We start from the raw sequence: 26,709 nt of genomic DNA on the forward strand, positions 1-26,709 counted from the left end.
CAGCCAGTCACTCTGTGAGATGGGATGCAGGACTGGATGGACCACTGGTCTGATTCAGCCGGCTCTTCTTATGCAGACTGACTGCCCCAAGCATTACCCTGGCTATTCCTATACCTGCCTAACACTCTTCACTTCAGCAGGCTACCACAGAAATACCCGGAGGTCCTATAGTTGAAATGATGAGCCAGTTCTTTTAGTTCCACTTGAGCTCCTGAGTATCCTTTGTGAGCCTGATGGCTCTGGGATTGGGTGGACTTTGTGTGTGAGAGCTGTGTGGCCCAATCTTGGTATAAGGACAACATCAACCTACCTGAGGGAACACAGGCCAGTCCCCTAGACCACGAATTCTTCCAGCATCTCTTTCTTGGGCAACAAGCACAAGCCAGGGAAGCTGGCCCTCAGGGCTTGCTGTCACCACTGGGAGTCAGGCATTTGTACCGCCGGCATGGGTCTCAAGTCACTAGACGCCAATGAGGCGTTCATCTCTCCAGCCCTTATCCCAGTCAATCCTCTTTTGTTTCTCATTGCTGCCGCCACAAGAACAATTGCAGGTAGAACAGGAGTAGAACAATTTGCAGGTAGAACTGCAATCTGGTGGCCTGAGATTGGACTCCATTTAAAAGGTTTGAATCTCTTTCTTGCTTCAGCCACGGTGGAGACACCTCCTTGCTGGTTAGAGATCTTGCCCCCCACGTTACCTCCCTACTTCTCTCTCATCCCTCGGTTAGCATGAGCCCAAGCGAGAAGCTTTTAATGGGTGGAGTGACCAAATGACACCGTTTTCAGAAAGAGAACTGTTTATCTTCAAGAGTATGGTATAGAAAGGGTACATGCATGCACACACAAAAGCAGTTGAACAGCATAAGATCACACCACTTCACACCAGCTGAGCAAAGAGGATTAAATGCATCCTTCTGTTCCTCTTCCGAACTTATGTTTAAAGAGCAAGGCAAATCTGCGTTTTCGGATCCAGGTTTGTTCTCCAGGTTCAAATCATCCCAGTCACCTTCTTTCCTTGTCTCTCACCTAGCGCTGTGGTGGGGTAAGGCTTTGCTGCTCAAAGCATGTGGGGCTGGGAGGCAAGGGCTCAAGCACTGACTGGTCAGGCAGAGTTGCCAAAAGAGCTTGTTGGCATAGTTGTAGAAGCAGCAAATTTATCGTTCTTTAATTATGAACGGTTCTATTTTTAGCCTTATAACTTTGCTTTGAGAGTTTTAATGGGAGTTATGAAGATGTCCTAGTGTTACTCATTAGCATAATCCATTTAGGGACCAGTGGTTTTATTTAGAGGACAATCTTGTGTTAGACAGATTTCTGTTCCTGTCACCTTCTCTATAAAATGTGCCACGTGCTGGTCCAGGTTTCTAGCCAAAGGAGACCTTTGTCAGATGAGCGCCCCCCCTGGCGTTCCGGCCTTCCCATTTTGCACAGCATTCCACCTATCGGCTTAAAAACTAATTTGCCTTCATCTTAAATAGCTGTAATCACAATGTATTTAGCAAAGCGAAAGAAATGTTAGGAGATCTGGTTTTGATTCCATGCATTTATTCCAGATTCATAGGATAAATTTGCACCTGTTTTTTCTTAAGTTCTTGCCTAATAAAAACAGGTATTCTTTATTTTAAATAAAACATTAACTCTAAGAAGTTTGTTCTGCTGGCAAAAGATCCGGCATCTGACCAATAATATATTTCATTGTGCTGTGAGAGATGTGTCTCTCTCAAAGAGTCTTTTTTGCAGACCTAGCTGGAGTACGGGGTGCTGAATTCAGCCCCGTGGGGCTTTTAACTCTCCAAAAGCTGAACTCTCCAAAAGTAGCTCTCTAGACGGGGCGCAACTAAAATATTCCATCACAAGACGAGTGGCGCACCCAACTCAGCACTGCCAGATCCAACTAGCAGCGGTTCTCAAACCTCATCCAGCCCCCTGAACCTGGGCCCCCACCTCCCCCCCCGGCAGTTCATGGCAAAGTGCAGCAGCGAGAGCAGCACCTGACCCTATGAAGGGGCAGCTTCCATGGGAAGACCGCTCATGCTCAGAGGAGCCCAGGAGGGAAAGGGCATGGCAGGTGTCAGAGGAAACTTGGCTTTGGCTAACAAGCGGTGCATCCTGCCAGCCTGCCAAGTGAGCAAGCCCCAAGAAGGGCTCTTCCCGTGAAGCCAGAAGCACCATCCCACCGTGGCCCAGAGTCCTTCTGCCTCTCAATGGAGAGGGCACCAGCAGCACCTGACCAGGCCTGCCCTGCCCTGCTGGCGAGCAAGCAAGATGGCAGCAGGCCAGCAAGCACAGGGGAGGGCTCAGCACCGAGGCCAAGCCAGCCACAGGAGGAAAAGGACGTGGGCTCCATGCAGGGCAGAAAATGCCTTGCTTGCTGCAACCAAGAGACCAGTGGCACACCTGCACAGATGAGGCATCCCGTTTCACCCCGGGGGCTGCTGTGGTACTATTCTACAGATCCACCTGTTGGTGACTGTTCTAGAGGGGAAAGAGGCCAGCATGGGGAGTGGGGAAGGCCTCAGGTGAGCACAACGAAGAATTCTCACCGCCACTCCCTTGGCCTGCTTTTCTGGCGCTCCTCCTTAACTCTGGGGAAAACTTCGAAGGAAGCCAGTTGCCAGAGGGGTGGTTTACAGGTTCCCCATCCCTCCACCCCCCGCTGGGCCTCATTACACTTGAATGAGCTAACTGGACCAGTTGCCACCAGAGAAGCCGGCAAAGCAGGGCAAGGACCGGAAGAGGCAGCATGCGGGGGGGATTTGGCACAGTCCCCATTGCCTCAACGGCGTGCAGCTCAGCACAACACAAGCAGCAGCAGCAGTGAGCCACAGGCAAGCAGAAGCCAGGCCGCCCAGGCAGCAAGGCTGGTGGGGCACGGCAGCCCCCTGGCAGGCAGCGGCAGAGCCCAGAAGGGCAGCGCAGCAGCAAAGCTGCAGTCCCGGCCACTCGGCTGCCTCCGAAGCTCCAGCCAGAACTCGGGCGGGGGGGGGGGAAGGAAAACAGCTGGGGCCGGTCCCACCCAAGAAGCCGCCAGCTGAGGAGGCCAGCGCTTTGCCCTCTGGGCCTGGCACCCACCAGCCCCTGCCCATGCCTGGCAACAGCTCTTTTCCCTTGAGGAAGGGTCTTCAGGAACTCAGTGTCTTCAGAAGCTGCCTCGGTTCTTGGCCCAGGCCCTATCTCTGGCCTTCCGCCCCGAGGGCAGCAGGCCCCCTTCCTGGTGAGGGTGGGGCCTCCTGAGTCCCTGGCCCAGCAGAGAGAGTGGGCAACAGGCCAAAGCTCCCACCTCCCCGCTCCTACTGTCTGCCCTGGGTCTCGCTGGTGGCGCTGGGGGCGATTCAGGAGGGAGCCGGCTGGTGCCGATGGAAGGCGTTTTCCAGGAATGTGGCCAGCTTCTCACAGTCATCCTAGAGGAGAGCAAGGGAGACAGTCAGGAAGGCAGGGCTCTCCCACCACCACCACTGCCTATCATGGAAGCAGCTGCAGCTTACCCCAGGCAGGAGCCCACTGGCCCCAATCCCACACCCCACGCGGACAGTCCCCTTACAGGGGCCTGCGCTGTACTGTCCCTCCGGCCGCCCGCAGTGGCCCTCTCCCACACCCCCAGCTGCTGACACTCTGACCTGGCCCCAAGATGTGTGTGTGTGGAGGCTCCAGTTATCCTGACCAGCCTCCCGGCGCTTGGAGGCAGACCAAGCACTCACCAGGCGGATGAATCCATAATGCACCAACTCAGCAGCCAGGGCCCCGGGATGGTCAGCTGCAGAAAATGAGGAATGAGTGGTGGAGGGGGGATAAAATGGGAAGGGGTGCAGGGGTCTGGGCTGGCTGGCCGGCCGGCCGGCCGGCAGGTCCCCTACTCCCTTCTACAGGTGAGCTCGCATGTCTCCGGATGAAAAGGACTAGTGAGACACTCTTCAGCCCGGCATCCATCCTGGACAGAGCACAGAGGCCACCTGGGTTGTTGCCCCAACAGCTGAGCGGCACTGGCCTGACGGGCAAAGGGAGGGAGCGAACCCCTTTTGGTTGCCCAGAGACCCCCAGAGGCTTTTGATGCCACCAACCCTGGTCACCACTTGGACCACCCTGGGGGCACTTTGGCACGCCCATCCTTCCCAGTAGGCTGGTCTCGGAAGGTGTGCGGGGAACATTTTGCTCTTCCCCAGGGCTTCTGGATTATGGGGGTGTCACAAGATGACCGCCCCCCTCCGCGCGCGCACACACACACAAGCTGGTTAACATCTACAAGGAACTGCTGGGAGAGACCATTCAGAGATCTCCAGAGGGCACTGCCCTCTTCTCTTGCCTTTACATCTAATTCTAGGGAGGCAGTGGGGAGTGCTCGAGGGACGTTTGGAGACCACGAAGGACCGGAAGGGGATGAACAAACAGAAACTCAATCTCGCAGTGGGGGGGGGGCTGGTAGTATACCTCATGCACCAATAGGCGCAGAATCTTTTCTGGGTGGGCTTGTACCTCGCCTCCACCCCAAAAAAGAGCAGGAGCGCAGCATGGGAGTGGCTCCAGACCCGTCCGGCCACAGGGGGCCGGGAGTGCTTTTCACAGCCCTGGTTGATGCACCAGCTGTGGCTGTTCTGAGGCCAGCGCCCCCCAGGGCGGGTGAGGCCGCTGTCATCCCCTCTACACACGGCTGCCTATGAAGGTCATACGGCTATGCTTAGGGAAGGTCTGCTTGCCCAGGAGGTAGGGGCTGGCTGGCTGCCACACAGGTGGCCCGTGAAGGGAGGGGGCTGCCCGTCTGTTTGGAAGCACTGAAGTGCCAGTCCTGGCCTTGGAAGCCCTGATGGCTGGGCCACACCCCACCCCACCCAAGCCTGCCGGCCGTCCGGTGTTCTGGGCCTGGGGGCCTGGGCACAGGAACCCACGTTCTGCTCAAGCATTTTTCGGCTGCTTTTCTCCCCAGAGGGGCCCAAAGCAGCTTTAAAAAGGAAACATTCCAAAACCGAACATGGAAACTAAAACAAACAAACCCCAGCAGGCCAAAGTTCACCAGACGAACGATTCCCCAGTCCCAGGCAAAGAGCCCTTTGCCTCCGGCCCCAGCCAGGTGAAATACCTGCAGAAATGCCTGGCTGGACCTCAGCGGCTGCTGCTGCTGCACACTTTGCTTAGCTGGGACCTGTCGAAGGGCCTTGGGGGGAACCCCCCCCCTCCCCTGGGAGTGGCGGCCTCATGACCACCCTTTCAGCAACGGCTGGCCTCCCTTCTCTTCTGGAAGGCTTCCGAGGAGAATTGATGCCCCCTGAGGATTCAGACATGTAGCCAGGGGTGGGCTGAATGCTCAGGATTCCCAGAAAGGCGGCACTGGGGGGGGGGGGGCGCCGCCCTACGCCCACCAAACAGCTGCTCTGCAGAAGGGCAACCAGCAAAGGGCAGAGGCCGTGGCATCGCCCACCGGGGGGGGCTGGGGGGGGCCTGCCAATTCCCAGCTGCTCCTGGGCGGTTGGGACGGGGGGGGGGGGCTGGCCACGGGAGAAAGGGTCCAACTTACTTGGCAGCAGGTCGTAGCTGAGCTGTCGATGGAGCTTATCCTCCAGAACCAGAAGGAGAGTGAGCTGGAAGGGGGCGCACCGGGGGTGGGGAGGGGGAGGGAATAAAAGCACAGGTGCCCAGTGCTATTTCTCTCACAAGTGTTCGTACAGCAAAATACCAGCAGGCCAGGACTTTCAGAGGCTGCTTTCTAAAAGCATCACTGGCATAACATGAAGCCCTACAAGCAGGGAGCTAGCACGGAATTGGGGGGCGACCCATTTCCCCCTCTCCCCCTCTTTCCCTTCCCACCAGCCAACCTCTCTTTACCTGTCCCCCCCCCCTTGTCTTCACCTCCCCACCACCACCACCCCCGGCAGCCTCTACTCAGGAACAGCCTGGCCCCTGTCGACTGGTATCGGCCCCCAGGCTGGGCCCAGTTACAAGGACTTGTGGGGGGGGGAGGGCACCTCGCTCCCCCCTCCCCGCACTATTTCCCTCCTCCTGGCCACCCCCCATTCCTCACCCTTCCCTGCTTCCGTCCCTCCTCCCCACTCACCAGCCGTCCTCTCTCTCTTATCTGCCCCCCATCTTCAGCTACGTTTACTGTTTCACTTGTGCCCCCCCGCCCCGCCATTCCCCCACCACAACGGGCTCCCCACCCTGGCCTCCCCAGCATCCGCCTCTCCTCCGTTTTATCCCCTCGGGAGTGTTTAGCTGGGCCGGGGTGGGGGGTGGGGGTCGCCCCGTGAGCCTCGATGGCAGCGTGGGGACTTGAACCCCCCAGGCTCTAATCTGAAACTCTTAACCGCTACTCCACACTGGCTTTTGTGTGGTGGCTCCTGGTGAACGGTGGTGAGCAGCCCGTCCCGGGTGAGTCATGCAAGTCTTGCGGTAGTAAGTCAGGTCGCCCAAGGATGGTGCTGCCCACCCCCCACCCACCCCCGGAGGTCCTGCCTGAAAGGCCGAAACAGGCCTGGGAAAGGCCTTGCCCCCGCCCCCCCCCAATCCTTAGCAACACTGTGTGGTTGCCTAGCAATGGGTGTAGAGGGCATTTGTTCCTTAAAGCTACAGGCACCACTTATTTGGGGGGAGGGTTAACCTTTTTTGTTTGTTTGTTTTAGATTTCAGTCTCCAGATTTAAGTATCCATCAATTTGGCCATGTTGAGAATTAGATATATGGATAATGTTATCATAACATTCAAAAAGAGACTTTCTCTTTTAACATAATTAAAATCTTCACAGGTATTTCCCCCCCAATAAGTATGTTCCTGATAGGTATACTTTTAGGAAAGTGGTCCTTAGTGGCACAAGATGTGCCGCGACAGAAGGGAAGTGGGTGGGAATGGGGAGAACTAGCAAGACCCAGACCCCTTCCGAGTCCACAATCCTTCCCCCTCCAGAAAAGCCGGGTGGGTGGCCAGGTGCCAAAGCGGAGGCCTCTCCTGGGGACTTGTCCCCCCGCTCCCCTGGCTCAGGAAGAGCCCCAAGACTTACGTGCCACTGGCCCTTCTCCTCGCTCCACTCCATGCCGCACTGCATCTGCACCACCTGCAGGTGGCAGAGACACCCTTCAGGGCAGGGGCACAGCGGAGCTCTTGCTGAATGGCATGCCCAGCGCCCGCTGTACGCGTGGCTCAACGTTCTTAGCCTTTTCAGTGGGGTCTGGTATTTCTGCCACTCCCTCCCGCTCAACAGGGCCTCTCATAAGAACATAAGAAAGGCCCTGCTGGATCAGACCCAGGCCCATCAAGTCCAGCAGTCTGTTCACACAGTGGCCAACCAGGTGCCTCCAGGAAGCCACAAACAAGACGACGGCAGCAGCACCATCCTGCCTGTGTTCCACCGCACCTCAAATAATAGGCATGCTGCCCTGATACTAGAGAGAATAAGTATGCAGCATGACTAGTATCCATTCTAACTAATAGCCACAAATACCCCTCTCCTCCATGAATATGTCCACTCCCCTCTTAAAGCCCTCCATCTCCCCTCTCCTCCACCATCCTGTTGAAATGTTTTCACACCTGCACAAGACCACTGGGTGAGATGGCGGTGTGGGGGGGGGGATGCAGCTGCCCCTGAGAATTAAGATTTGCCAAGGAGGCCGTCTCTGTTCCCAGCAAACCCCTGCCTGGCTAGGGCAGAGGCAGCCAGACTTCGCAGTGGAGGCAAGGAGATGAAGAGGAGGGTGATGGCTGGAGAGAAAGAGTTGGGGGGGGGGCTGAGCAGAGGTATTTCCCTCCTGCCTAGGGAGGGGGCAGAGGGGGTCTCCAAACCCACCGACACTCTGTGAGACATTGGACCCCCCCCCCCCCAGCAGCTGCCAGAGCAAAACGGAGCTTCCAAGGGTCAGAATGCGGGAGGGAGCTTGCAATTGTGCTGGGAAGGGACCCCCACTCCTGCTCCAAGCGCTGACCCCTGCAACTCCTACCTTTCTTGTCTCCACATCGAAGGGCTCTGGGGTGGGGGTTGTGGCTTTCTGCGGATCCTCAGCGGCTTGGGAGGCTGACCGTGGGAGGGTGTGGGGCCGGGTGGAGGCAAAGTTCATCAGGGGATAGATGCCGTTCCTGGCAAAGACAGGGGCCAGGGGACTCAGCCTCGGTTGCCCTCCAGACCCCCCCCCCTTCACCAGCCGGCAGGACAGGGGCCAGGGGCCTGATCTGGCCAGCCTCCTCATCACGCCCAGCCCAGGGTAGCAAGAGCCTCTGGCCCCACAGCGGGGGTGGAGGGGGCTTGATCCCTGATCTGGGGAGGGGTACCCCCAGACTTTGCCAAGCTCACCTCACATCTTCTAAGAACTTGTCTAGCTCCAGAAAAGAAACTTCTGAGTACCTGGAAGAAACAGAGACGCTGAGCCTGGGAGGTCGAAGGGCAGCGGGCCAGTTTGGCACAGCCAGGGGCAGCGTCCGAGACTGGGGGCGGCTGCAGCGGCACCCCCTTTGGGGCAGGAGCTCAGCTGTCCCCAGACCCAGCTGCTGCAGGCCCCTCTCCCTCCGGCCTGGTGGTGCCCCCCCTCACCTCCAGTGCACGGGAGGCCGGCCCTGGCGCTTCATCTCCGCCATCACCATGTTGAGGTCCAGACTCTTGGTCTTCTCCTCCACCACGTTCTCAGGCATCAGGTCTGCAGCAAAGGCAGGAGAGGGGCTCTAAGCAGGAAGGCCCTGGTGGCCATGCCGGGCACTCCCGGCCGCCGCCCCACCCACCCCCCGCCCCCTCCTCTGCGCCCGACTCACACTGGTTGTTGATGAAGCAGTGGGCAGCCAGCAGTTTCAAGGAGTGGACCTCAAAGAGGACGCGGTGGAAGAGCAGGTTGTGAGCGCTGGGCCGCTTCTCCGGGTTCAGGAGGAGACAGCTCAGGATGAACTCCTGTGGGCAGGTGGGGGGGGGAGCGTTTTTTGGGGGAGGCAACACTCTCTGCCCATCCTAAGAACTGGAGGCAGGCCAGCCAGAAGGGGCAGAGAGCCTAACTCCATTCCTGGCACTTCCCGCCCATCGAAACCAGAGCCAGAAAGAAGCCCCCTTCCACCCACCCTGGAGAGCTGCCGGCAGTCAGAGGGGGGGGGGGCGGGCCAGGCTGGGCAGGACCGAGGGACCAATGGAGCCTCACGGGTGCAGGAGCAACACCCTCTCCCCAGCCCCATTCTGGTGCCGCCCAGACGGACAACAAATGAAAAGGAAAGCAGGTACTTTCCAGAGGGTGTGACTGGCTAGCAGAGGACCCTGGCATCCGTACGTGAATCAGGGCAGGCTGTGAGGAAGGTGCGACGGATCCCACCACAATGCCTCCCTGCCAGCTGATCCTGTTCCTCGTGGCGCATGAGTCAAGAGGGGCCCGTCAGTCTAAGCAGGTGCCGCAGTGGCCAAAGGTCAGGGGTTTGCGGACAACTGTCTGCACCTGTGCAGGCAACGCCACATTCAGGTAACTGTGATTGGGCCGCGGGGTGTGTGTGTCCCAGTCACTACCCAGGGCCAGCACTCCCAGCATAGCGAAGGCAGGCGAGAGAGGAGCCACAGCCAGGGAGCCAGAGCCCCTTCCCTGTCTCCACCCCCTCCCTTCAGATGGCCCTGGGCAACAGGACGCAGGAGACCCTTCCTTCCCCTCACCCGCATGTTGGGGTCATCCAGGGAGTGTCTCGCCCGCTCGATGGCCTCCTCCGACACACAGGCATCCCCGTTGGACTGGATCTCCAGCACGGCCATCTGTGGGGAGAAGTGTGGCTGGGCAGGGCCAAGAAGCCACTGGGGCAAAGCAGGGGGGGAGGGACCCCTGGGGCCGATCCTGCAGCAGAGAAGCCCAGGGCCAAAACTCCCGGGGCTGGGCGCCACCCAGGGGAGCTTCCTTCCTTTGGGGAGGATGATGCCAGGGCTTGAAACAAGCCCCCCATCTTCACCCCCCAACGGCCACACAGGCTGCTTGCCTACCTCCAGAGCACACATCCCGAAGGAGAAGATGTCCACGGCGGTCCCGTCAGCCGCACCTGCAAAGCCAAGCAGCGTCAAAGTCAGCCAGCCAGCCAGCCAGCCCCCTGCTTCTGGGAGCCCCCCCTCCTGAGAGCCCCCCCACCCCAACCGACAGAAGCGGGCAGACACTCACGGCCGTACTCCGGGGGGAAGAAGTGCAGATTCTGCTGCTCCTCTCGGTCCACGCGGGTGGGGCTGCGGAGATCCGCCGGGATGGCTACAGGAAGGGAGGTGGAGAACAGACAGCATCGAGGGGGGGGCTGGGGCACAACGCCCCCCACAAGTAAGGAGCTGCATGGTAACAGCCTAGCCCTGCAGTGGCCTGGGAAGGGGGGTGGTGGAGGCTAGCTGGCGCAGGGTGAAGGGGGGTCTCTCCCCCCCAAAGGCGTCATCTCCTGGGCCAAACTGAAGTTCACCTGCATTGGTCATTGTTACGCCCTGAACACTGGACTCCCTTCAGCTGGAAAGCTCCAAACCTGAGAGGAAGGAGGGCCTCCTCACACCAAGCAGGGAAAGAGGGGTCTGGGGTACAGCTGGGGGGGGCAAAGGGGAGGGGGCCAGGAGGCAGGAAACAAAATGACTCACCCTGTGCAAAGATTCTGTGCCAAACTGGAGACGTGTCAGTCCAAAGCATGAGATGCAGAACATGTGAGAGAGAGAGATGGGAGATGGGAGATGGGAGGGGGCAGTTAGTGGAGAGCAGGCTGTTCCGCGCAGACCTGGAAGCAGCCCCCCCCCGCCCCCCCAGACTCTGCAGCAGAGGCAGAAGGGAGGCCGGCTCAGAGGCCCCAGCTCCGCTCCCACAAGGACATTTCCAGGGAGGCATCCACTACTTCATGCCCTGCCCTGCCCTGAAAAAGGACGCCCAGGGTGGGGTACAGAAGTCTCAAACCATCAATACATAAAAAGCTAAATAGTAAATAGGAGTTTAAACAGTAATCTAAGACGACCGCCTCCAATCAAAATTAAAATCCCAGAAGCTCAAAGCAGCAGCCTCCCTCAGCTCTTGCAACAGCTAAATAATTACAGTGTAAAAACCAGGAAAACCCCAAATTGCAGTCTGAACAACCAGATCTTCACCAAACCAGAAGCAATAAAATTAACAAAGTGCAAGTCAGGACAAAGCCGCCTGCAAAGCCCTCTGAAGGAACGGGGCTTTTGGAAGGGCCCTTTGGTGAGGAGCCTCAAAACACCTCCTGGGGCGACAAATGCCCAAGTGGGGGGGGGGGGGAAGCTGCAGAGACCTTAGAGGTGACCCTGGCCTAGATCAGCATGGCTGGCTGGCTCGTGTAAAGTCCACACTGGCAGGTAGGCCAGGGCCTGCAGCAAGGGAGTCAGCATATGCCCACTGGCCCTGGACACACACACACACACACACACACACACCCTCCTTTCCTCTGTGAGACAAAGTTGGATTTATTCCAGCCAGGTCTCGGGGGCACAAGCCAGGCAAGCAGGCTGTCTCTGCCGGATCCCATCCCATCAGCAGACCGGGCATTCAGCTGCAGAGGACTCAGGCGCCAGAGACCTCGGACACATCTGGAGGCCGGGCAAGGGGGAGACAGGAGCTCCCCGCCCCCTCCCTTCTCCTATTCCAGTACAGCCACTTTCTGCAGATGGGCACACACACACACACACACACACACACCCGCTTTTGCCATGAGAGATGCCCCATCAACGGAGTCTCCTCGTGGGTAGACACCAGATTACTGGCAGCGTCTTTCCAATTCCTCTTTTGCTCTTCCGGAAGGAAGCTCAGCATTCCTCACAGAAGTTGATTATTATTGATTTTAAGCATTAATACCCCCCCACACACACACACCAGAAAACTGGTTCCCAAGGCAGCGATCAGCACCAGCAATTTTAGAAAACACCATTCCAGCTTAAAACCACACACCATAAAGTAGTAAAGAAGACACAGAATAGCAAGAAAGAAGCATAAAAATATAGTCGGCCGTCACTGATACAACCAGCACTTTAAGTAACAGAGAGGAACAAAAGGAAAGAAAACACCCTCTTGCTCCCAACAGGTCTTCATTTGCTTGGCGGGGGCCCTGTGCCAAGACAGACGGCCTCGTCAGGCACCGCCCCAGCACAGCTTGGCAGGAGGAACGCATCGTGTCGGTCCGAGTGACCCACGGGGATGCTGCCATGCCAGGCAAACCGGCAGGACGATTCCAAGGAGAAGATTCCTCCTCTCCAACCCTGCTGAGGACCCAAAACTGGCCCAGCGCCCCCAGGTGACAATTCTCTGGGCACGCCAGATATTCCAGCCCTACAACACAGTCCCTCTGAGTGGTGATGCCCACACCTGCCCACAGCAAGCACGTGGAACGGCCAGGTTTTTGAGACTGTCGCTCGTGTGTGAGAGCACCAATTTCCTTCCAATGGATACCAGCAGCAAGAAGGACCGGAGGAGAGAAGCAGCCTCCCCTGGGCAGGCTGCTTGGCGGCAGCAGCAGCAGCTCTTTCCGCCTCCTGGCAGCCCTGGGCCCCCGCCCTGCAGCTGCAAACGAAGCCTGAAAGCCCACCCCTCCCAAGGATCAGGGCTGACACCAGCAGCTCCGAGCCCTGACCCAGCCCACTTAAGGGCCACAACCATCTCCCAGGAAGGAGGACCCTCACCCAGCCCTCATCTTTTCCCCATAGACATACTCAGCCCAAGTTGTTTAACAATCTCCTGGTTAGTAGATCTTTTACTTGGGTGGGACCTCCAGAGTCCACGGGCCACTCTGGGTCCCTTCAGCGTATCTGGGGGTGCTCTCCCTGCTCTGCTGCTTGGCTTTCCCACACTGAAACCCCCCTTCCCCGGAACACTCCCTGCCCCCAGATAGTGATCAGGGGTTGCAAGCATTTCCTCCGGACTTTGGACGCTTCCTCGCGTCCTCAGTACGCATTCTGGACTCAGGCCTTCCGATCACCTCCTTTTGGGGGTTCACATATGACGTTGCCTTATGACTGAATCGGACCCTTTAGGCTCCCTCAAGGTCGGTCCTGTCTAATCAGACTGGCAGCCGCTCTCCATAGTCTCAGGTAAGAAGCCTTCTGCTCCGCCTCCTACCTGGTCCTTGTAGCGGGAGATGCTGCTGGGGATGGAACCTGGGGCCTTCTGCACGCCAAGCCAAGCAGAGGCTGGGCCACTGAGACATGGCCCCTCCTCCCCTGGATAGCAGCTCTCTCCATGTGCACCCCGTTCCCTTCCAGGAGGCAGGGAGGGTCTCTACCCATAAAACAGACCCCCCCCATGCTGCTTTCTCCTTGCAGAAGCTCATCGGCAGGTGCCTCTGGCAGGGCAGGCAGATCCCCAACATTTGCTGGCACTCGTGGGCGCTTCTGGGTGTCTCTCTCCTTCCCAGCCAGAAACAATCCTGAGCCTCTCGAGCAGAGGGAACCACATTGCAAGCAAGGCTGTGGAAATGTGCAAACTCAGCCACGCTGCACAAAGAAATGCGCTCTGTGCCAGAGAAGGGGTCGTCTTTCAAAGCAGGGCCTGCCTGCTGTGAAACCAGCAGTGTCCAAATCTACGGCCTGGAACAAGGGGCCTTTTCTCTTACTCCCTGGGAAACCTGCAGATGGAGGGGGTGGGGATGATCCTGCTCTGCACAACAACCTCCTTAACCACTGAGGCAAGGGCAGGGGCCCAATCCCCTTTCCACGTAGCTTCTCAAACTGTTTTGTGGAGCCAGCCCTTCAATCTCTGCCTCCACTGCCGCCATTTCGGAACAGCCGCCGGGGTCTGCGTCAACAGCCTTTTCCTTTCATTCAGGGCCTCAAGAGGTCCACCCTCCGTGAATTCTTGCCGGCATGTCCCCTCTGCAGGGATTATTTGTTCTGCAGGGATTATTTGTTCTGGTAACAAAAACAGTCCTTGCTCTTGTAAGCCAGCTGTGTTCGGCAACGTGTCCCGCCTGCTTCTCTTTTAAGTCCTTACCCTCTGCTGTGCTTTCGTGTGTTCACACCCCTCCTGCTCCTCGCCCCCCCCGACTTTGCCCCCCCCCGTTCCTGTCACAGAATCATAGAGTTGGAAGGGATCACCAGGGCCATCAAGTCCAACCCCCTCCACAATGCAGGAAATTCACAACTACCTCCCCACTCCACACCCCTAGTGACCAGAAGGTGGCCAAGATGCCCTCCCTCTCAACATCTGCCTAAGGTCACAGAATCAGCATTGCTGACAGATGGCCATCTAACCTCTTCTTAAAAGCTTCCAGGGAAGGAGAGCTTACCACCTCCCGAGGAAGCCTGTTCCACTGAGGAACCGCTCTAACTGTTAGAAAATTCTTCCTAATGTCTAGACGGAAACTCTTTTGATTTAATTTCAACCCGTTGGTTCTGGTCCGACCTTCTTGGGCAACAGAAAACAACTCGGCACCCTCTTCTATATGACAGCTCTTCAAGTACTTGAAGATGGTTCTCATATCCCCTCTCAGTCTTTTCCTCTTCAGGCTAAACATACCCAGCTCCTTCAACCTTTTCTTATAGGACTTGGTCTCCAAACCCCTCACCATCTTGGTTGCCCTCCTCTGGACAAGTTCCAGCTTGTCTACATCTTTCCTCAGGAGGTGGTAAGCTCTCCTTCCCTGGGGGTTTTTAAGAGGAGGTTAGATGGCCATCTGTCAGCACTGCTGATTCTGTGACCTTAGGCAGATCATGAGAGGGAGGGCATCTTAGCCATCTTCTGGTCACTAGGGATGTGGCGGGGGGAGGTAGTTGTGAATTTCCTGCATTGTGCAGGGGGGTTGGACTAGATGACCCTGGTGGTCCCTTCCAACTCTATGATTCTTAAATTGTGGTGCCTAAAACTGAACACAGTACTCTAGTTGAGGTCTAACCAGAGCAGAGTAAAGCGATACCATCACTTCGTGTGATCTGGACACTACTTCTGTTGATGCAGCCCAAGACTGCATTTGCCTTTTTAGTTACAGCATCGGTGACTATGGGATGCAGATTTCAAAGGCAGCAGCCGATGGGGGCGGGGGGTGGGGTCTCTCTGACTGCTCAGTTGCTTCTTGGTGGTCATGATCGCCAGGACTCCCCCTTCCTCCACTACTCCACAAATGCCCATTGCTTGGGGTGCAGATGGGGCTTTGTTCATCGCTCCAGATGGCGCCCACAAGAAAACCGCGCCACTCCCACACTGCCCCGTGATCCACCAGCCCCTGTCTGATCCAGCAGGGGCGTTCCGCAGCTTGTGCGTACCTGACCCGATTTTGATGAGCCCGTTGTGCTGGATGAAGATGGTGTCGCTGGTGAGGTTGCCGTGGATGATGGGAGGCTCACAGGCATGCAGGTAGCTGCAGGGGGGGGGAGGAGGAGAGGGTCCACAGAGCCGTTTGGTGCCAGAGCCCTCCGGGAGGGTCAGGCGAGGGAGAGAAACCGGCCAAGGACCTACCTGAGGGCCGAGAGGATCTGCGTGCACCAGCGCTTCCAGGCCTGGGGGGTGGAAAGCAAAAAGAGAGGGCCTCAGCTCGGGACATCCTGCCCAGCTAAACCAGCCCCAGAAGCACGGGGCCCCAGGGAGGCGGGCACGCCTCTTGACCTGGTGCCCAGATGTGCTGCTGAGCTCAGGGGGAGAGGGGTACGTGTGTGAAGCTTCGGCCTGGCCCTTGGCCTGCAGGAGGGGGGGGGAACCTCTGGTATTTACCAGCAGGAAAAAGTCCCCATCTGCCCTGCTCCTCTTCCCTTCGGGGGGGGGGGATTCTGCTTTTCAAAGAATGGGAAGGTTAGCACCCTCCTCCGTCCCCGTAACCCTTCCTGTTTGGCGCCTTTCCCTGGTGGATTATCGCTAAGTAGGTGGGTGGGCTGCGTGGGGAGGCTCTACTGGGTGCACGCGTATGAGAAAGGGTATTATGGGAAGGCCGTAATTGTAGGAGGGACCGAATGCGAGGTTTATAGCCAGAGGTGGTGTGTGTGTGGCTAATAGGAGATCTGCAGCTAGGTAGGAGAGACCTATGGGTGGGGGAAGTTATAGCTATATAGGGCAGAATAGTTAGATGGCACAGAGCTATTATTACTATTGAATCTTTGAGAGGGGCTGTGGCTCAGTGGTAGAGCCTCTGCTTGGCCTGCAGAAGGCCCCAGGTTCAATTCCCCCCCCCCACTCGGCATCTCCAGCTAAAGGAACTAGGCCAGTGGTCGGCAAACCGTGGCTCCCGAGCCGCATGCGGCTCTTTGGCCCCTTGAGTGCAGCTCTGGAAAGCACCGTCCTCCTTCTCCTCCTCCCCCCCTTTCCCTCCCCTCACAGAGTGGCCGGGTTTTGCATGCGGCGCTCGAGAGCTGGCAGCAGCAAGGTGGGCGGCGGCAGCCAATCAGCGGGCGGGATTTTTCCCGCTGGTTTGGCTGGCGGAGGAGGCCGAGCCGCGGCGGCGGGCATGGCGGGGGGGCGAGAACTACTACGGCAAGGACGGTGAGCCCCGGAACCGCCGGGCCGAGCGCAGGAGGGCAGCGCCGGCAGGGACGCGCCAGGGCACACGGCCACTGGCCGGGCTGGAGGGGGCGCCAGTCAGGCCCCTCGGCGGCGCCCCCCCTGTCTAAATGTAGCCAAGCGGCGCAGGAAGTCGGGGCTGGGCGGCACTGGAGCAGCGCCGAGAGCCCCGGGGGGCAGGGGGGGCAAGGGGGGGGCAGCAGTGTCCCTGCCGCGCGCCCAGCCCAGGTCCAAGTTTCAGCGGAGTTTGTGCGGCAACCCGGCCTGGGTAGTGCTCCAGCTGGGCGTGTTTGGCCAGGCGGCGGGAGGGGCCAGCTTCAACTCCTGGCTGTTCCAGTTAAAGGGACCGGGCAAGAAGGTGATGGGAAAGACCTCCTCCTGAGACCCTGGAGGGCCATGGGGAGGGGCCGTGGCTCAGCGGCAGAGCCTCTGCTTGGCGCGCAGAAGGTCCCAGTTTCAACCCCCCCCCCCGGCATCTCCGGTTAAAGGGACCGGGCAGGTAAGTGAGGCAAAAGACCATTTATGAATGGGAGGTTTTGCCCCATCCAGATTCTCAAAACTCTGCGTGGGGGTTATTGGCCATTTATGAATGGGAGGTTTTGCCTTGGATTTGCCACTCAGATGCACATTTTTTTTACCCATCCAGATTCTCAAAACTCAACAATAAGCCCCCCTGCAGAGTTTTGAGAATGCAGATGGGGAAAATGTGCATCTAGAGAGCGGAAAATCCAAGGCAAAACCTCCTGTGCATGAATGGTTGTTAAAAGGCGTTTTGGCTCTCAAAAGAAATCTCAATCGTTGTACTGTTGATATTTGGCTCTGTTGACTAATGAGTTTGCCAACCCCTGGACTAGGCAAGTAGGCCTGCCTGAGACCCTGGAAAGCCGCTGCCGGTCTGAGTAGACAATACTGACTTTGATGGACCGTGGGTCCGATTCGGTATAAGGCAGCTTCATGTGTTCATGTGCTTTCTCCCCCCAGCATTTCCTCCAGACACCTGAAAGCTAAACCCGCCTCCTCTCCAGGTGTCCCGGTCACGTGGGGGTGCTTTCCCAGGACAGATGCCTCCTCGCCCCCACTACCCCTCTTCCTCCAGCTCCCCCCACTCAGCGGCTCCCCGTCCCTCAGGCCTGCCCCAGTGCTGACTGGCCCCAAGAGGCAGGAAGGGGGCTGTTCCTACCCGGGCGTTCATGGCTTTGTGGTTCTTCTTGGTCTTTTTCAGGAACTGCTTGAGGCTACCCGAGGAGACGTACTCCGTGATGAAGATCACCTTTGGCATGAGGAGAAAAGGGGGCCATCAGTGCCAGGAATCTACCACGTGCAAACCCCAAATCCACGGTGGAAATAAGTTTAATTCGCCGGACTCCTTTCTTCAGGCTGGCTCTTCTTTGGCAGCTGGGGTCCTCCCTGCCACCTGCCACACTCTCTCCGTGTGGCAGCCATTGTCTGGACTCCGGCCTGGACCCTGCTCTGTCCGACACAGTGGGGGCTGTTCAAGTGTGGCAGTAGTGAAGCCGGCCCCCCTGGGCCAGGGTTTTCTGCCTTGACCGGCAGCAGCTCTCCAAGGTCACAGGTGGGGTGGGGGATCAAGGGGGTCTTTCTCCGTCCTGCTGCTGTTTCAGAGCAGGAACTTCCCCCACATGAGTCAAGGGGTGGGGCCCAGGGCCCACCCACCCCCTCTCACCTGGGCCGTGGAGTCCTTCATGGCCAGCCAGTACTTGTGAACCTTCACAATATTGGGGTGGTCGACGACCACAAGCTGCTCAAACATGGTCTTGGTCTTTTCCTGCAGAAAGGTTGGAAACGGGAGGGAGGGTGAGGTGTCGGGGGAAGGGAGGCACAGGTCAGGAGGAAGAGCCCCCTTCTGTGGCAGCCCGGAGCCTCCCAGCCCGCCACCTGTGCTGGGCCTTGGGGCGCAGGTGTGTTTCTCCTGAAGGGTGGGGTGTCCTCACCTCGTGAGCCCGGAAGGCCTTCAGGTCCGGAAAGTGCAGCTCGTTCCAAACCACCTCCACCCCCTCCTCCGTGTCCATGGCCAGGAAAGTGTTCTGCAGGCCTGGCATGTTGCCCTGGTTTACCTGAGTGGGAGACACGCTCAGTCAACATGTGGGGGGGGGGGCAGGTCAACAGGAGGCGTGCCCTGGGTCACCGGCCCCAAAGCGACAGCGGTGTCTGGGGCCAGTGTCTCCACACACACACACACACACACACACACACACAACAAACACACACCAATAATGTTCTAGGTCTGTCCCATCAGCCAGGGAGTGGGTATATCAAACCCTCAAGGGACCCAATTCCATGCTGGGAAAAGCTGGGTTGTGCGGCCTTTTCACATTCTGCAAGCGACACTTCATTCTTATAATTTATTCCACACCGGCTTGTTCTGGCGGGAGCGGGAAGGAGCTCGAGACCACTGAAACTGCGACCACGGTCACAGACCACGGCATGGCCATATCTGGCTTTTAAAGGGGGCTGATCAGTGGCAGTAGGCCCTCCTGGCCAAGCAGAAGCCCCGTGTTCAGAAGCCGTGTCTAGGCCAGGCTCTGCCGGGTCTCGTGAAGAGGTCCTTCCCCTCGCCTGCCTCCTGAGCCTTTTAACGGGAGATGCTGCCGGGGACTGGACACGGACTCTTCTGTGTCCCCAGTGGAAGCTCTGCCACTGAGCCACGGCCCCTCCTTCTCCGAGGAGAGGCAAGGACACGGACACCGGCTCGCGAGCAACGGACACTGAGTGAGAAGCCGAGTCAGGGAATCTGACCACAGGCCCCAAAGGAGGCGAGGGCAGCTTCTGCGGTTCAGACACACCAACGAGGCAGAGGTGGTTTCCGGTGTTACAGGACGTACAAATGTTTACTGAAAACTGTACAGAAACTAACTCTCATCTTATTAGCCAGCAACCCCTATCAAATGACGTGACCGGAACACACAACCTTGGGAATGTCCTGATACTGGCAGCAGAGTCTGTGACTGTCCACGGCCCCAGAATCTCCATCTTTACCCTCCGTCTTTCTCGCCTAATTCTTCTTCCCCAGGGAGGCTGTTATGTATGTATATAGTTAGGCCGGTAAGCAGGGGAACACCTAGGAGCTTGAGTCCCCGACGAAGGCTCCTACACCTGCACGCGCCATTGGCCCTAAGCCGGTGCGCGCCACTGGCGACCCGGGGGTTGTTCTCCCCCTATCACGGATGGGGGGGGGGAGTGGCTGCGGGCGGCCAAGGGGGTATATAAGCAGGGCCAGTTCACTGTGTAGCCCCCTACTAATATGCCAACAGGTCGTGGTCTCCACCCAGGCAAAGGGCCCTTTAAAGCGGATCCGCCCTCCTCCGCCTCCGGAGAAAGCCAGGGGGGGGGCACCCATTGGCAGCACCAGCCCTGGCGCCAACGAGGAAGGGGCCTGAGCCATGCGAGGAAAGGGCTCCACTGGCATCCCTCGTTCTGCAGCCAATAAGACGGAAGAGACCCTGGCTGGTCATCCAATGAAAGGCCAGCGCCGGCCTGGCCAGGCACCACGGCTGCTTTTGTAGGAAGCGGTAGCCGTGACAACGGCTCAGCCACCTGCACATCTGGCCTAGAGGCCCAGGAGGCCAGCGGCCCCGCCCCAGCCGGGATGCCCCTCGATCCCAGGACCGAGCTGCCGGGTGCACAGAGGCACAGGAGGAGAGGGGCAACAGCCGCTTCCCATGCAGCTTCTGTTCTGTTTTTGCTGCAACAGACCCCACGCGGCCGCCCCACAGGAACAAACCGTTGGAGCCTGCTGGAGGAAAGCTGCGCCTCCCAGTTGAGTCGGGGCCCTGCGGCCTTCTTTGCATGACTCCCAGCAGGCCTCAGCCCAAGGAGGGGGTCCCATGACACAGGGTGAAGCATCGAAGCAGGCCTCCCTCCCCTCAGCCCCCCCCCACACACACACACACACCCCGGGGCTCAGAAGAGGCCACCCGAGGCTGCCTCTCTCCCAACACAAAGAGAAAACGCTTGGCAGAACGGAAACGTTGGGAGCTGGACACACGAAGCCCCTCCCCTCTCTCCCCAGAAGCCCCAGAGCTGGCGGCTCTGATAAGCCAGGCGCCAGCTCCACACCCGAGCAAGATCAGCAGCCCTTCTGCATGCCCAGCAGCCTCTCCCGCCACACGGCGCGCCCTCTGCTTCCACTGCTCAGGCCTTGCCCCGTGCACCACCAGCCCCCTCGCTCCGTCCCGGCGGCCCTTGCCACAGGGCAGAGGCTGGGTGAAGGGGCTTTGCCAGCTTCATGGCCCAGCCTGCCCCTCCCCACCCAGCTCTGGCAAAGCAAAGGGCGGGGCTGCCACGCAGAAGCCTCTGGCGCGGCGGGCCAGCCCTTTTTTGAGAGGGTCCCCTGGGCAAGCAAAGCTCTTCCGTGGAGTCCTGCCTGGTGGCAGGTGGTTCCGCAGGCTCGTTCACCTCTCGGTAGGTTAAGATCGGCCTCTAGCAAGGCTTAATACATGCCAATTTATTCGGCCAGTGGAAAGGAGGCTGGGGCAAATCTTGCCTGCCACAGAAAATCACTTGGAGGGGCAATTTTGCTTCACGGAAAGGGCTCTGGAATAAACCAAACGGCTCCCTTGCTTGAGATGCTGGGGAGGGTGTGGGGCAGAAACACATGGGGGTGGCAGAGGAGTCTAGAGAGGGGGCCAGGCTAAGCGCTGGCGTCAGCTTCTGAGACTCCCCAAAGTCTGAGAGAGAGAGCCCCTCTGGCTCTCGTCTGTGCCACCAATTCAGGAGGGGGGTCTGGAAAACTGTGCTTCATTTGCACCCCATCTAGAGCGCTCCACTCTGAGGTCACCTCTTGGACAGTTAAAAGCCTCAACAGGATGAATACAGCGCCACATACTCTGTGCACATACTGACGGCCACAGGCGCAGCAGACAACTTTAAAAGGGGATTAGAGAGATCCGTGGAGGAGAGGTGTATCGGTGGCTACTAGCCATAGGGACTAAAAAGCACCTCCATGTTCCGAGGCAGTCAACCTCCAAATCCCAGTGCCAGGAGGAAGGCCTCGGCCTCTGTGTCCTGTTGCAGGACCTCCTGAGGAACTGGCCGGCCACTGTGCGAGACGGGATGCGGGACCAGATGGACCCTCGCTGGTTTGATCCGGCAGGGCTCTTCTGGGGTCCTCCTTATGCTCTTACTTCGGTTAGGTCTGCTAAGAAGACCCTCCGAGAGAGACCTTACCTCTTGCAGTGCAATGAAATAATATCAGACATCAGATTTTTTTTGCCAGCAGAACAGAAAATCTCCTGCAAGTTAACGATTTTGTTTAAAATAAAGCATAACTCTTTTTATTAGGCATGAACTCGAACGCTATGCAGACTGGGAAGCCCAGCACACGAGACCCGCTCAACCAACGTCCAGAGGCCTCCTTTGGCCAGAAGCCAGCAGTGGAAAACCTGACTAGATTTTTACTTGGCACTTGTGACCGAGAAGGCGACAGAAACAAAAAAATCTTTACCTGTCACACGTGACTCTGGCCCTGAAATCAATGAATTATTCAAAATAGGGCCGGGTGGACTAGGAAACCTCTCCAGAAAACTAATTCAAACTCTCAAAGCAAAGTTAGAAGGCTAAAAGTGGAACTATTTGTATCTGAAGAACAGTCAAGCTGCTATATTCCGGCAGCTCCAGACTAATGAGGCGTCTGAAGAGTGAGGCAGTCAAGAACTTTTGGTGCTCTGCCTGCCCAGCAGTTGGGCCTTGGGGTAGGTGGCACAGGTGGCAGGAAAAGGCTACCAGGCCCAGGCGGCACCCGGGTGCCCCTCAGGCAGGGTGCTCCAAGGGTCCTCTCACAGGGCGGGCGTGTGTGGGCACCCCCGCCCACCCGCCTCTTGCTCTTCGAGGAGCACCTCCGCCCCCCCTTCCCCACAAACCCCTCTCTAGCCCCAGAAGCCCCCTCCCTCCTCTCCACCCCAGGACAGACAGCCTCTAGTTCCGCCCTCCAGGTACCCCAGCCAATCAATCTGTGCCTACAGGGGGAGTATGCAAAATACTCAGCAGCATCAGCCAATGAGAGGCCGTGAAACCTCTGGCCGAGGGGAGTGAGCTGGGGGGGAGGAGTCAGCCATGGCCTCAGAGGGGGCTGGGGGGCGGGGAGAGCCACAGGGAAGGGTGGGGGGGGGACACTAGCTTGGGGAGAAGCTGTCCCCAGGAGGGGTCCCTCGGGGTCAGGGGCTGGCAGGGATGGGGCAGGGACCCCACCTCACCTGAGGGGACTGAGGGGGAGATCCCCCAGGGGACAAGCTGGCCCTCTTTCCAGAGGCCGCGGGGCTCCTGGAGGAATCGCTCTTCCCGGTCCTGAGTCCCGCTGCCCTTGGCTGTGAGAACCCACAAACTCCTCCTGCCCCAGGCCTGACAGCCGGCCCTTCCACCACGGAGAGACCCCCAAGGCCCTTCTCTGGTGTGCTGGGAGAGGAAGGTGCTGCTGGTGCGAATCACTGCGGCGGGGGGGGGGGGGGGGGAGAGAGCAGAAATCACCTCAGATTCCTCTTCTACACCCCCCAGACTTTGCTCTGTAAAAGCAGCCTTTCCCCCACACACACAGTCACCCAGCACAGTGCCTCGGGGACCCCGGGCAACCCCCAAGCCGTGCCATGGCTAAAGTCAGCTGGGTCCCTACTGCTGCTGCTGCTGCTGCAGGGGAGGGTGTGGGGCGGAGGAAGCCCCCCCCGTCCGTCCAGCCATCTGGCCGCCGCCCAGCTCCGCCTCTCATGGGGAGCTGAGCACCTGAGGCAGGGGCTGGGGATCCCGGGCCAGGACCCCCTGCGTCCCAGCACACCGTTGCTGGCCCCACTTTTCAGACCTGCGGCTGAGATATCTTGACGCTGAGGAGTGGGGCACGGAAGCAGCACCCCCCCCACCCGCCTTCCATGCCACACCCAGTAGCCTCAGCTGCCCCACACGTCCAGATCAGGGGCTGGCACTTCCAGGAAAAAGCTGCCATGGCCCCCTCCAGACGAGGCGCTGGAGCCTTGCCCCCTTCCCTGTGGGGCAGACATAGGTTGGCAGCCCCTGCCCAGCCTCCCCCTGAGCTGAGCGGGCAGGGCTGGCCGAACCGTTCCTCTCCAAGCCTCCTCCATGCCCAAGCGGTGGCCAATCCAGGGAGGGAAGCGCAGAGAGAGAGGGATCGCCTCCTTTCCTGGGCACGGGGCCAAGGGGGCAGGGAGCCTGCTCTCTTCCCCACTTGGCGTGCCAGAAATCCACGGGGGGGGGAATGGCCCCCACCTAACACAAGGTCTTCTACTGCTCCACAGGCTGCTCACCCCCTGGGCTAGAGGACCCTGTTGCATGCTCTCCTGGGGTGGGGGCACTTCTGAAGGCAGCTCAGTTGTTGTGATTATTTATTCAATTTATACCCCACCTTTCTCCCCATAGGGGACCCAAATCAACTTACTTTGCTCTCCTCTCCTCCATTTTATCCTCACAACAACCCTGTGAGGCAGGTTGGGCTAAGAGCGGGTGACTAGCCCCAGGCCACCCAGCAAGCTTCCATGCCAGAGTGTGGATCTGAATCTGGGTCTCCCGGATCTGAGTCTAGCACTCTGACCGCCAGAACGCAACTGGCTCTAGTTGTTGCAGCATTGGATCGGTGCGGCTGACCGGTGCCACATCTCGCCCGCGCTCGATTCCGGGCCCAGTTCAAAGTGCTGATCCTGGACCGTAAACCGCTGGGGCCCCAGCTCTGCTTTGAGGGATGCCGGCTCCCACGCCATCAGCCTGAGCCAGCGTCATGTATGTGGGCAGGGTCTTTTCTAATGTGGCACCCCACATTAATGTGGCACCCCACCCTCCCTCGGTTTGTTTACCAGGCACCCAGTCCATGTGAGCGGCAGAGGCTGCCACTCTAAGGGCATTTTCCTGGGAGCAAGTCCCACTGAATAGCATGAGACTTACTGATGAGTAGGTCGACATAGCTGCTTTGGCTTTGCCGGGCACTTTTACTGAATGGGGGTCTCCCCCTCCCCCAACTGCTTCCAATGCCACCAGCGGTATCACATTACAGGCGCCGTTTCAATGGCAGCAGGTTGCGGGGGGGGGGGGGGGTGTTTGTGCTGCTGATTCATGGGGGTCCCGCCGTTTTGTTGGGGCCCCCCACTCTTGTCTCATTCCGCCAACGGTGAAAAACAGGAATCGTGCAGAGGGCAGCTCTATGCGGGGGGGGGGGGGAGGCAGGCGCCGCCCAGAAGGAGCTGTGCGCGAGAGAGCCGGGCGCGGGCTGCAGGGGCTCCGTGTGCGGGGTCTCCTGCCTTGCTGCCCTCACCTGGGCTGGTCAGATGTCGGAAGGCGCGCCGGGGGGCCCCTGGCTGCTCCTGGGATGGCACACCAGCCACGAATGCCACCGGCCTTGAAGAGGGGGGGGGGCGGGCGGGCCTGGCCAGCCCCCTCCCCACGTCCCTCTGGCCTGGGAACCCCCCGGGGGCCGCCAGAAGCGGGCCGGGACTTCTCCGCCCTTCCCGCCACCACCGCCGGGCTCTGGGGGCGTTGGACTCCTCCGCCCCCGCAGGGCATCGCGCTCCGTCCGCCGCGGCAGTGGGCACGCGGGAGCGCGGCGGGGCCACAGCGGACAGCCGCCGCTGGCCCCTCGGCCACCACCCCCCCCCCCGAGGCCGGGAAGGGCAGCCAGCCCGGAGGCGTCCTGGGGCGGGGCGGGGCGGACGTCATCGGCGGCTCCGCTGGAGGGGGGGGGCTCCCCGGTCCCGCCGCGCTCGGCCGCAGCGCCGGGGCCAAGCCGGAGCCGCCCGCCGCCCTCCCCGGCCAGCCCCGCTGGGAAGGGCGGCGGCGGCGGCCCCGACCCCCCTGGGCCCGCCCGCTCCCCCCCCCCCGGGCCGGGCCGCTCCTGCGCAGGCCGGACGGCTGGCGGCAGCAGGGCCTTGCGCGCGGGGGCCCCCCGCCCCCGCCGTCCGCCTGGCCCCGCAGGGCAGGGCAGGGCTGCTGCGGGCGGGCGGCTGCCTGCTCTACCTGCCTACCTGCTCGTTGCGCTTCTGCCAGCGCCCGCAGGGGCTCTCCTCCAGCACCTCGCCCTCGTCCTCGCTCTCCTCCTGCGCCGCCGCCGCCGACGCCGCCCGTCCCGGCCCCGACCCCCCCGACCCCTCGCCCCCCGCCGCCGCCGCCGCCGCCGACACCGACATGCTCCGCCGCTCCGCCGGCCTGCCTGCCTGTGGGGCGCTCCCGCCCGAGGAGGGGGGGCCGTCCGGCCGAGGCTCCGCCTCTGGCGCCTCCCCCCCTCCGCCTCCCCCCCCCGGCAGAAGCGGCGAGCAGGAGCCCCGGGGGGCGGGGGCGGGGGCGGCTCTCCGGCCTCGGGACCCCCAGCCCTGGCGCGCCGCCGCTGCCGCCGCTGCTGCCGCTGCTGCTGCTGTCGCCTCCGGCGCCGCCATCCCCAGCCTGCCCCGGACGCCTGGGGCGCCGGACCCCTCCCCTCCCCTAGCCTGGCGAGCTGGGCGGCTGCGCAGGAGCCGCCCTGCTGCTGCCCCACGGAGCAGGCCCCCCAGCCGCCGGGGGGCTCCGGCCCCACCGCACAGGCAGGGCCGCCGCGCGCTGCCTGCCGCCTGCCTTCAGCGCAGCGGGGAAGGGGGTCGCGGGAGCCAGCCCCCCAGCACGGAAGGGCCCCGCAGCCGGCCTGGCCTGGCCTCCCCCCCCCGCAGGCCTCAGGCCCCTCCTGCCCAGCCCTGAAGGCAGCCCGCCCGCCCGCCGGCCGGCCGGCTGGCCCTGGATCTGGCCCAGCGGCACCTCGCTGGGCGCCCAAAGGCAGCTGTTGAGCAGCCCCAGGCGAGTCCAGCCGGCTGCCCCAAGGGGGCCCCCGGAGACACCCCCCACCACCACAGGAGCGCCCTTCCACCAAGGGGGCTGGGAGGCCTGCCACGGACATGCAGCCACCCCAGCCGGAAGGGGACCCCCGCCCGCCTGCCTGCCTGCCGGCCTCCTCCACTGCCTAGCCCAGCGAGCGAGCGGGGTGTGGGGAAGAGGGCCCTCCTTGCAGCGGGGCGGGGTCCTGGGCCGGGAGCCCCCAGCTGCCTGCCCAGCCACCCTGGCCTCGGGGGCATCGGAAGAAGAGAACGGGCTCATCTGGAGATGGTGGTGGGCAAAAGGCACGGTGGTGTCCGGGCTGCTGGTTGACATGAACAGGGAGGTCGCTGAGAAGCACCTGGCTGCACTGGATGAGTACAAATCCCCCTGGGACAGATGGTGTGCCCCCGAGAGCTCTCAAAGAACTTTCTAGACAGCTTGCAGAGCCCTTGTCCATCCTCTGCCAGACCTCTTGGAGGACAGGAGATGTGCCACAAGTCTGGAGGAGGGCAAATGTTATCCCAATGTTCAAAAAAAGGCAGGAGGGATG

The 26,709-nt window shown here is 60.1% G+C and overlaps 1 protein-coding gene across 1 annotated transcript; it reads right to left on the reverse strand.

Annotated features, from left to right (window-relative positions):
- Positions 1-3,332: 3,332 nt before the first annotated feature.
- NRBP2 (nuclear receptor binding protein 2) lies at positions 3,333-25,411 on the reverse strand. Its single transcript, XM_056854835.1, has 18 exons — positions 25,343-25,411; positions 18,323-18,445; positions 18,055-18,156; positions 17,551-17,640; positions 15,339-15,379; positions 15,146-15,240; positions 10,532-10,555; positions 10,080-10,163; positions 9,908-9,963; positions 9,590-9,685; positions 8,719-8,851; positions 8,504-8,606; positions 8,267-8,317; positions 7,917-8,052; positions 6,983-7,036; positions 5,507-5,570; positions 3,699-3,754; positions 3,333-3,401 (listed from the first exon to the last, which is right to left on the reverse strand). The coding sequence occupies exons 2-18, from the start codon at positions 18,428-18,430 to the stop codon at positions 3,333-3,335; spliced, it is 1,362 nt and encodes a 453-aa protein (XP_056710813.1). The 5' UTR covers positions 18,431-18,445; positions 25,343-25,411.
- Between the last annotated feature and the right edge of the window lie 1,298 nt (positions 25,412-26,709).

This window comes from Euleptes europaea, chromosome 8 (genome assembly GCF_029931775.1).
Source record: "Euleptes europaea isolate rEulEur1 chromosome 8, rEulEur1.hap1, whole genome shotgun sequence".
NCBI classification, from domain to species: Eukaryota; Metazoa; Chordata; class Lepidosauria; order Squamata; family Sphaerodactylidae; genus Euleptes; species Euleptes europaea.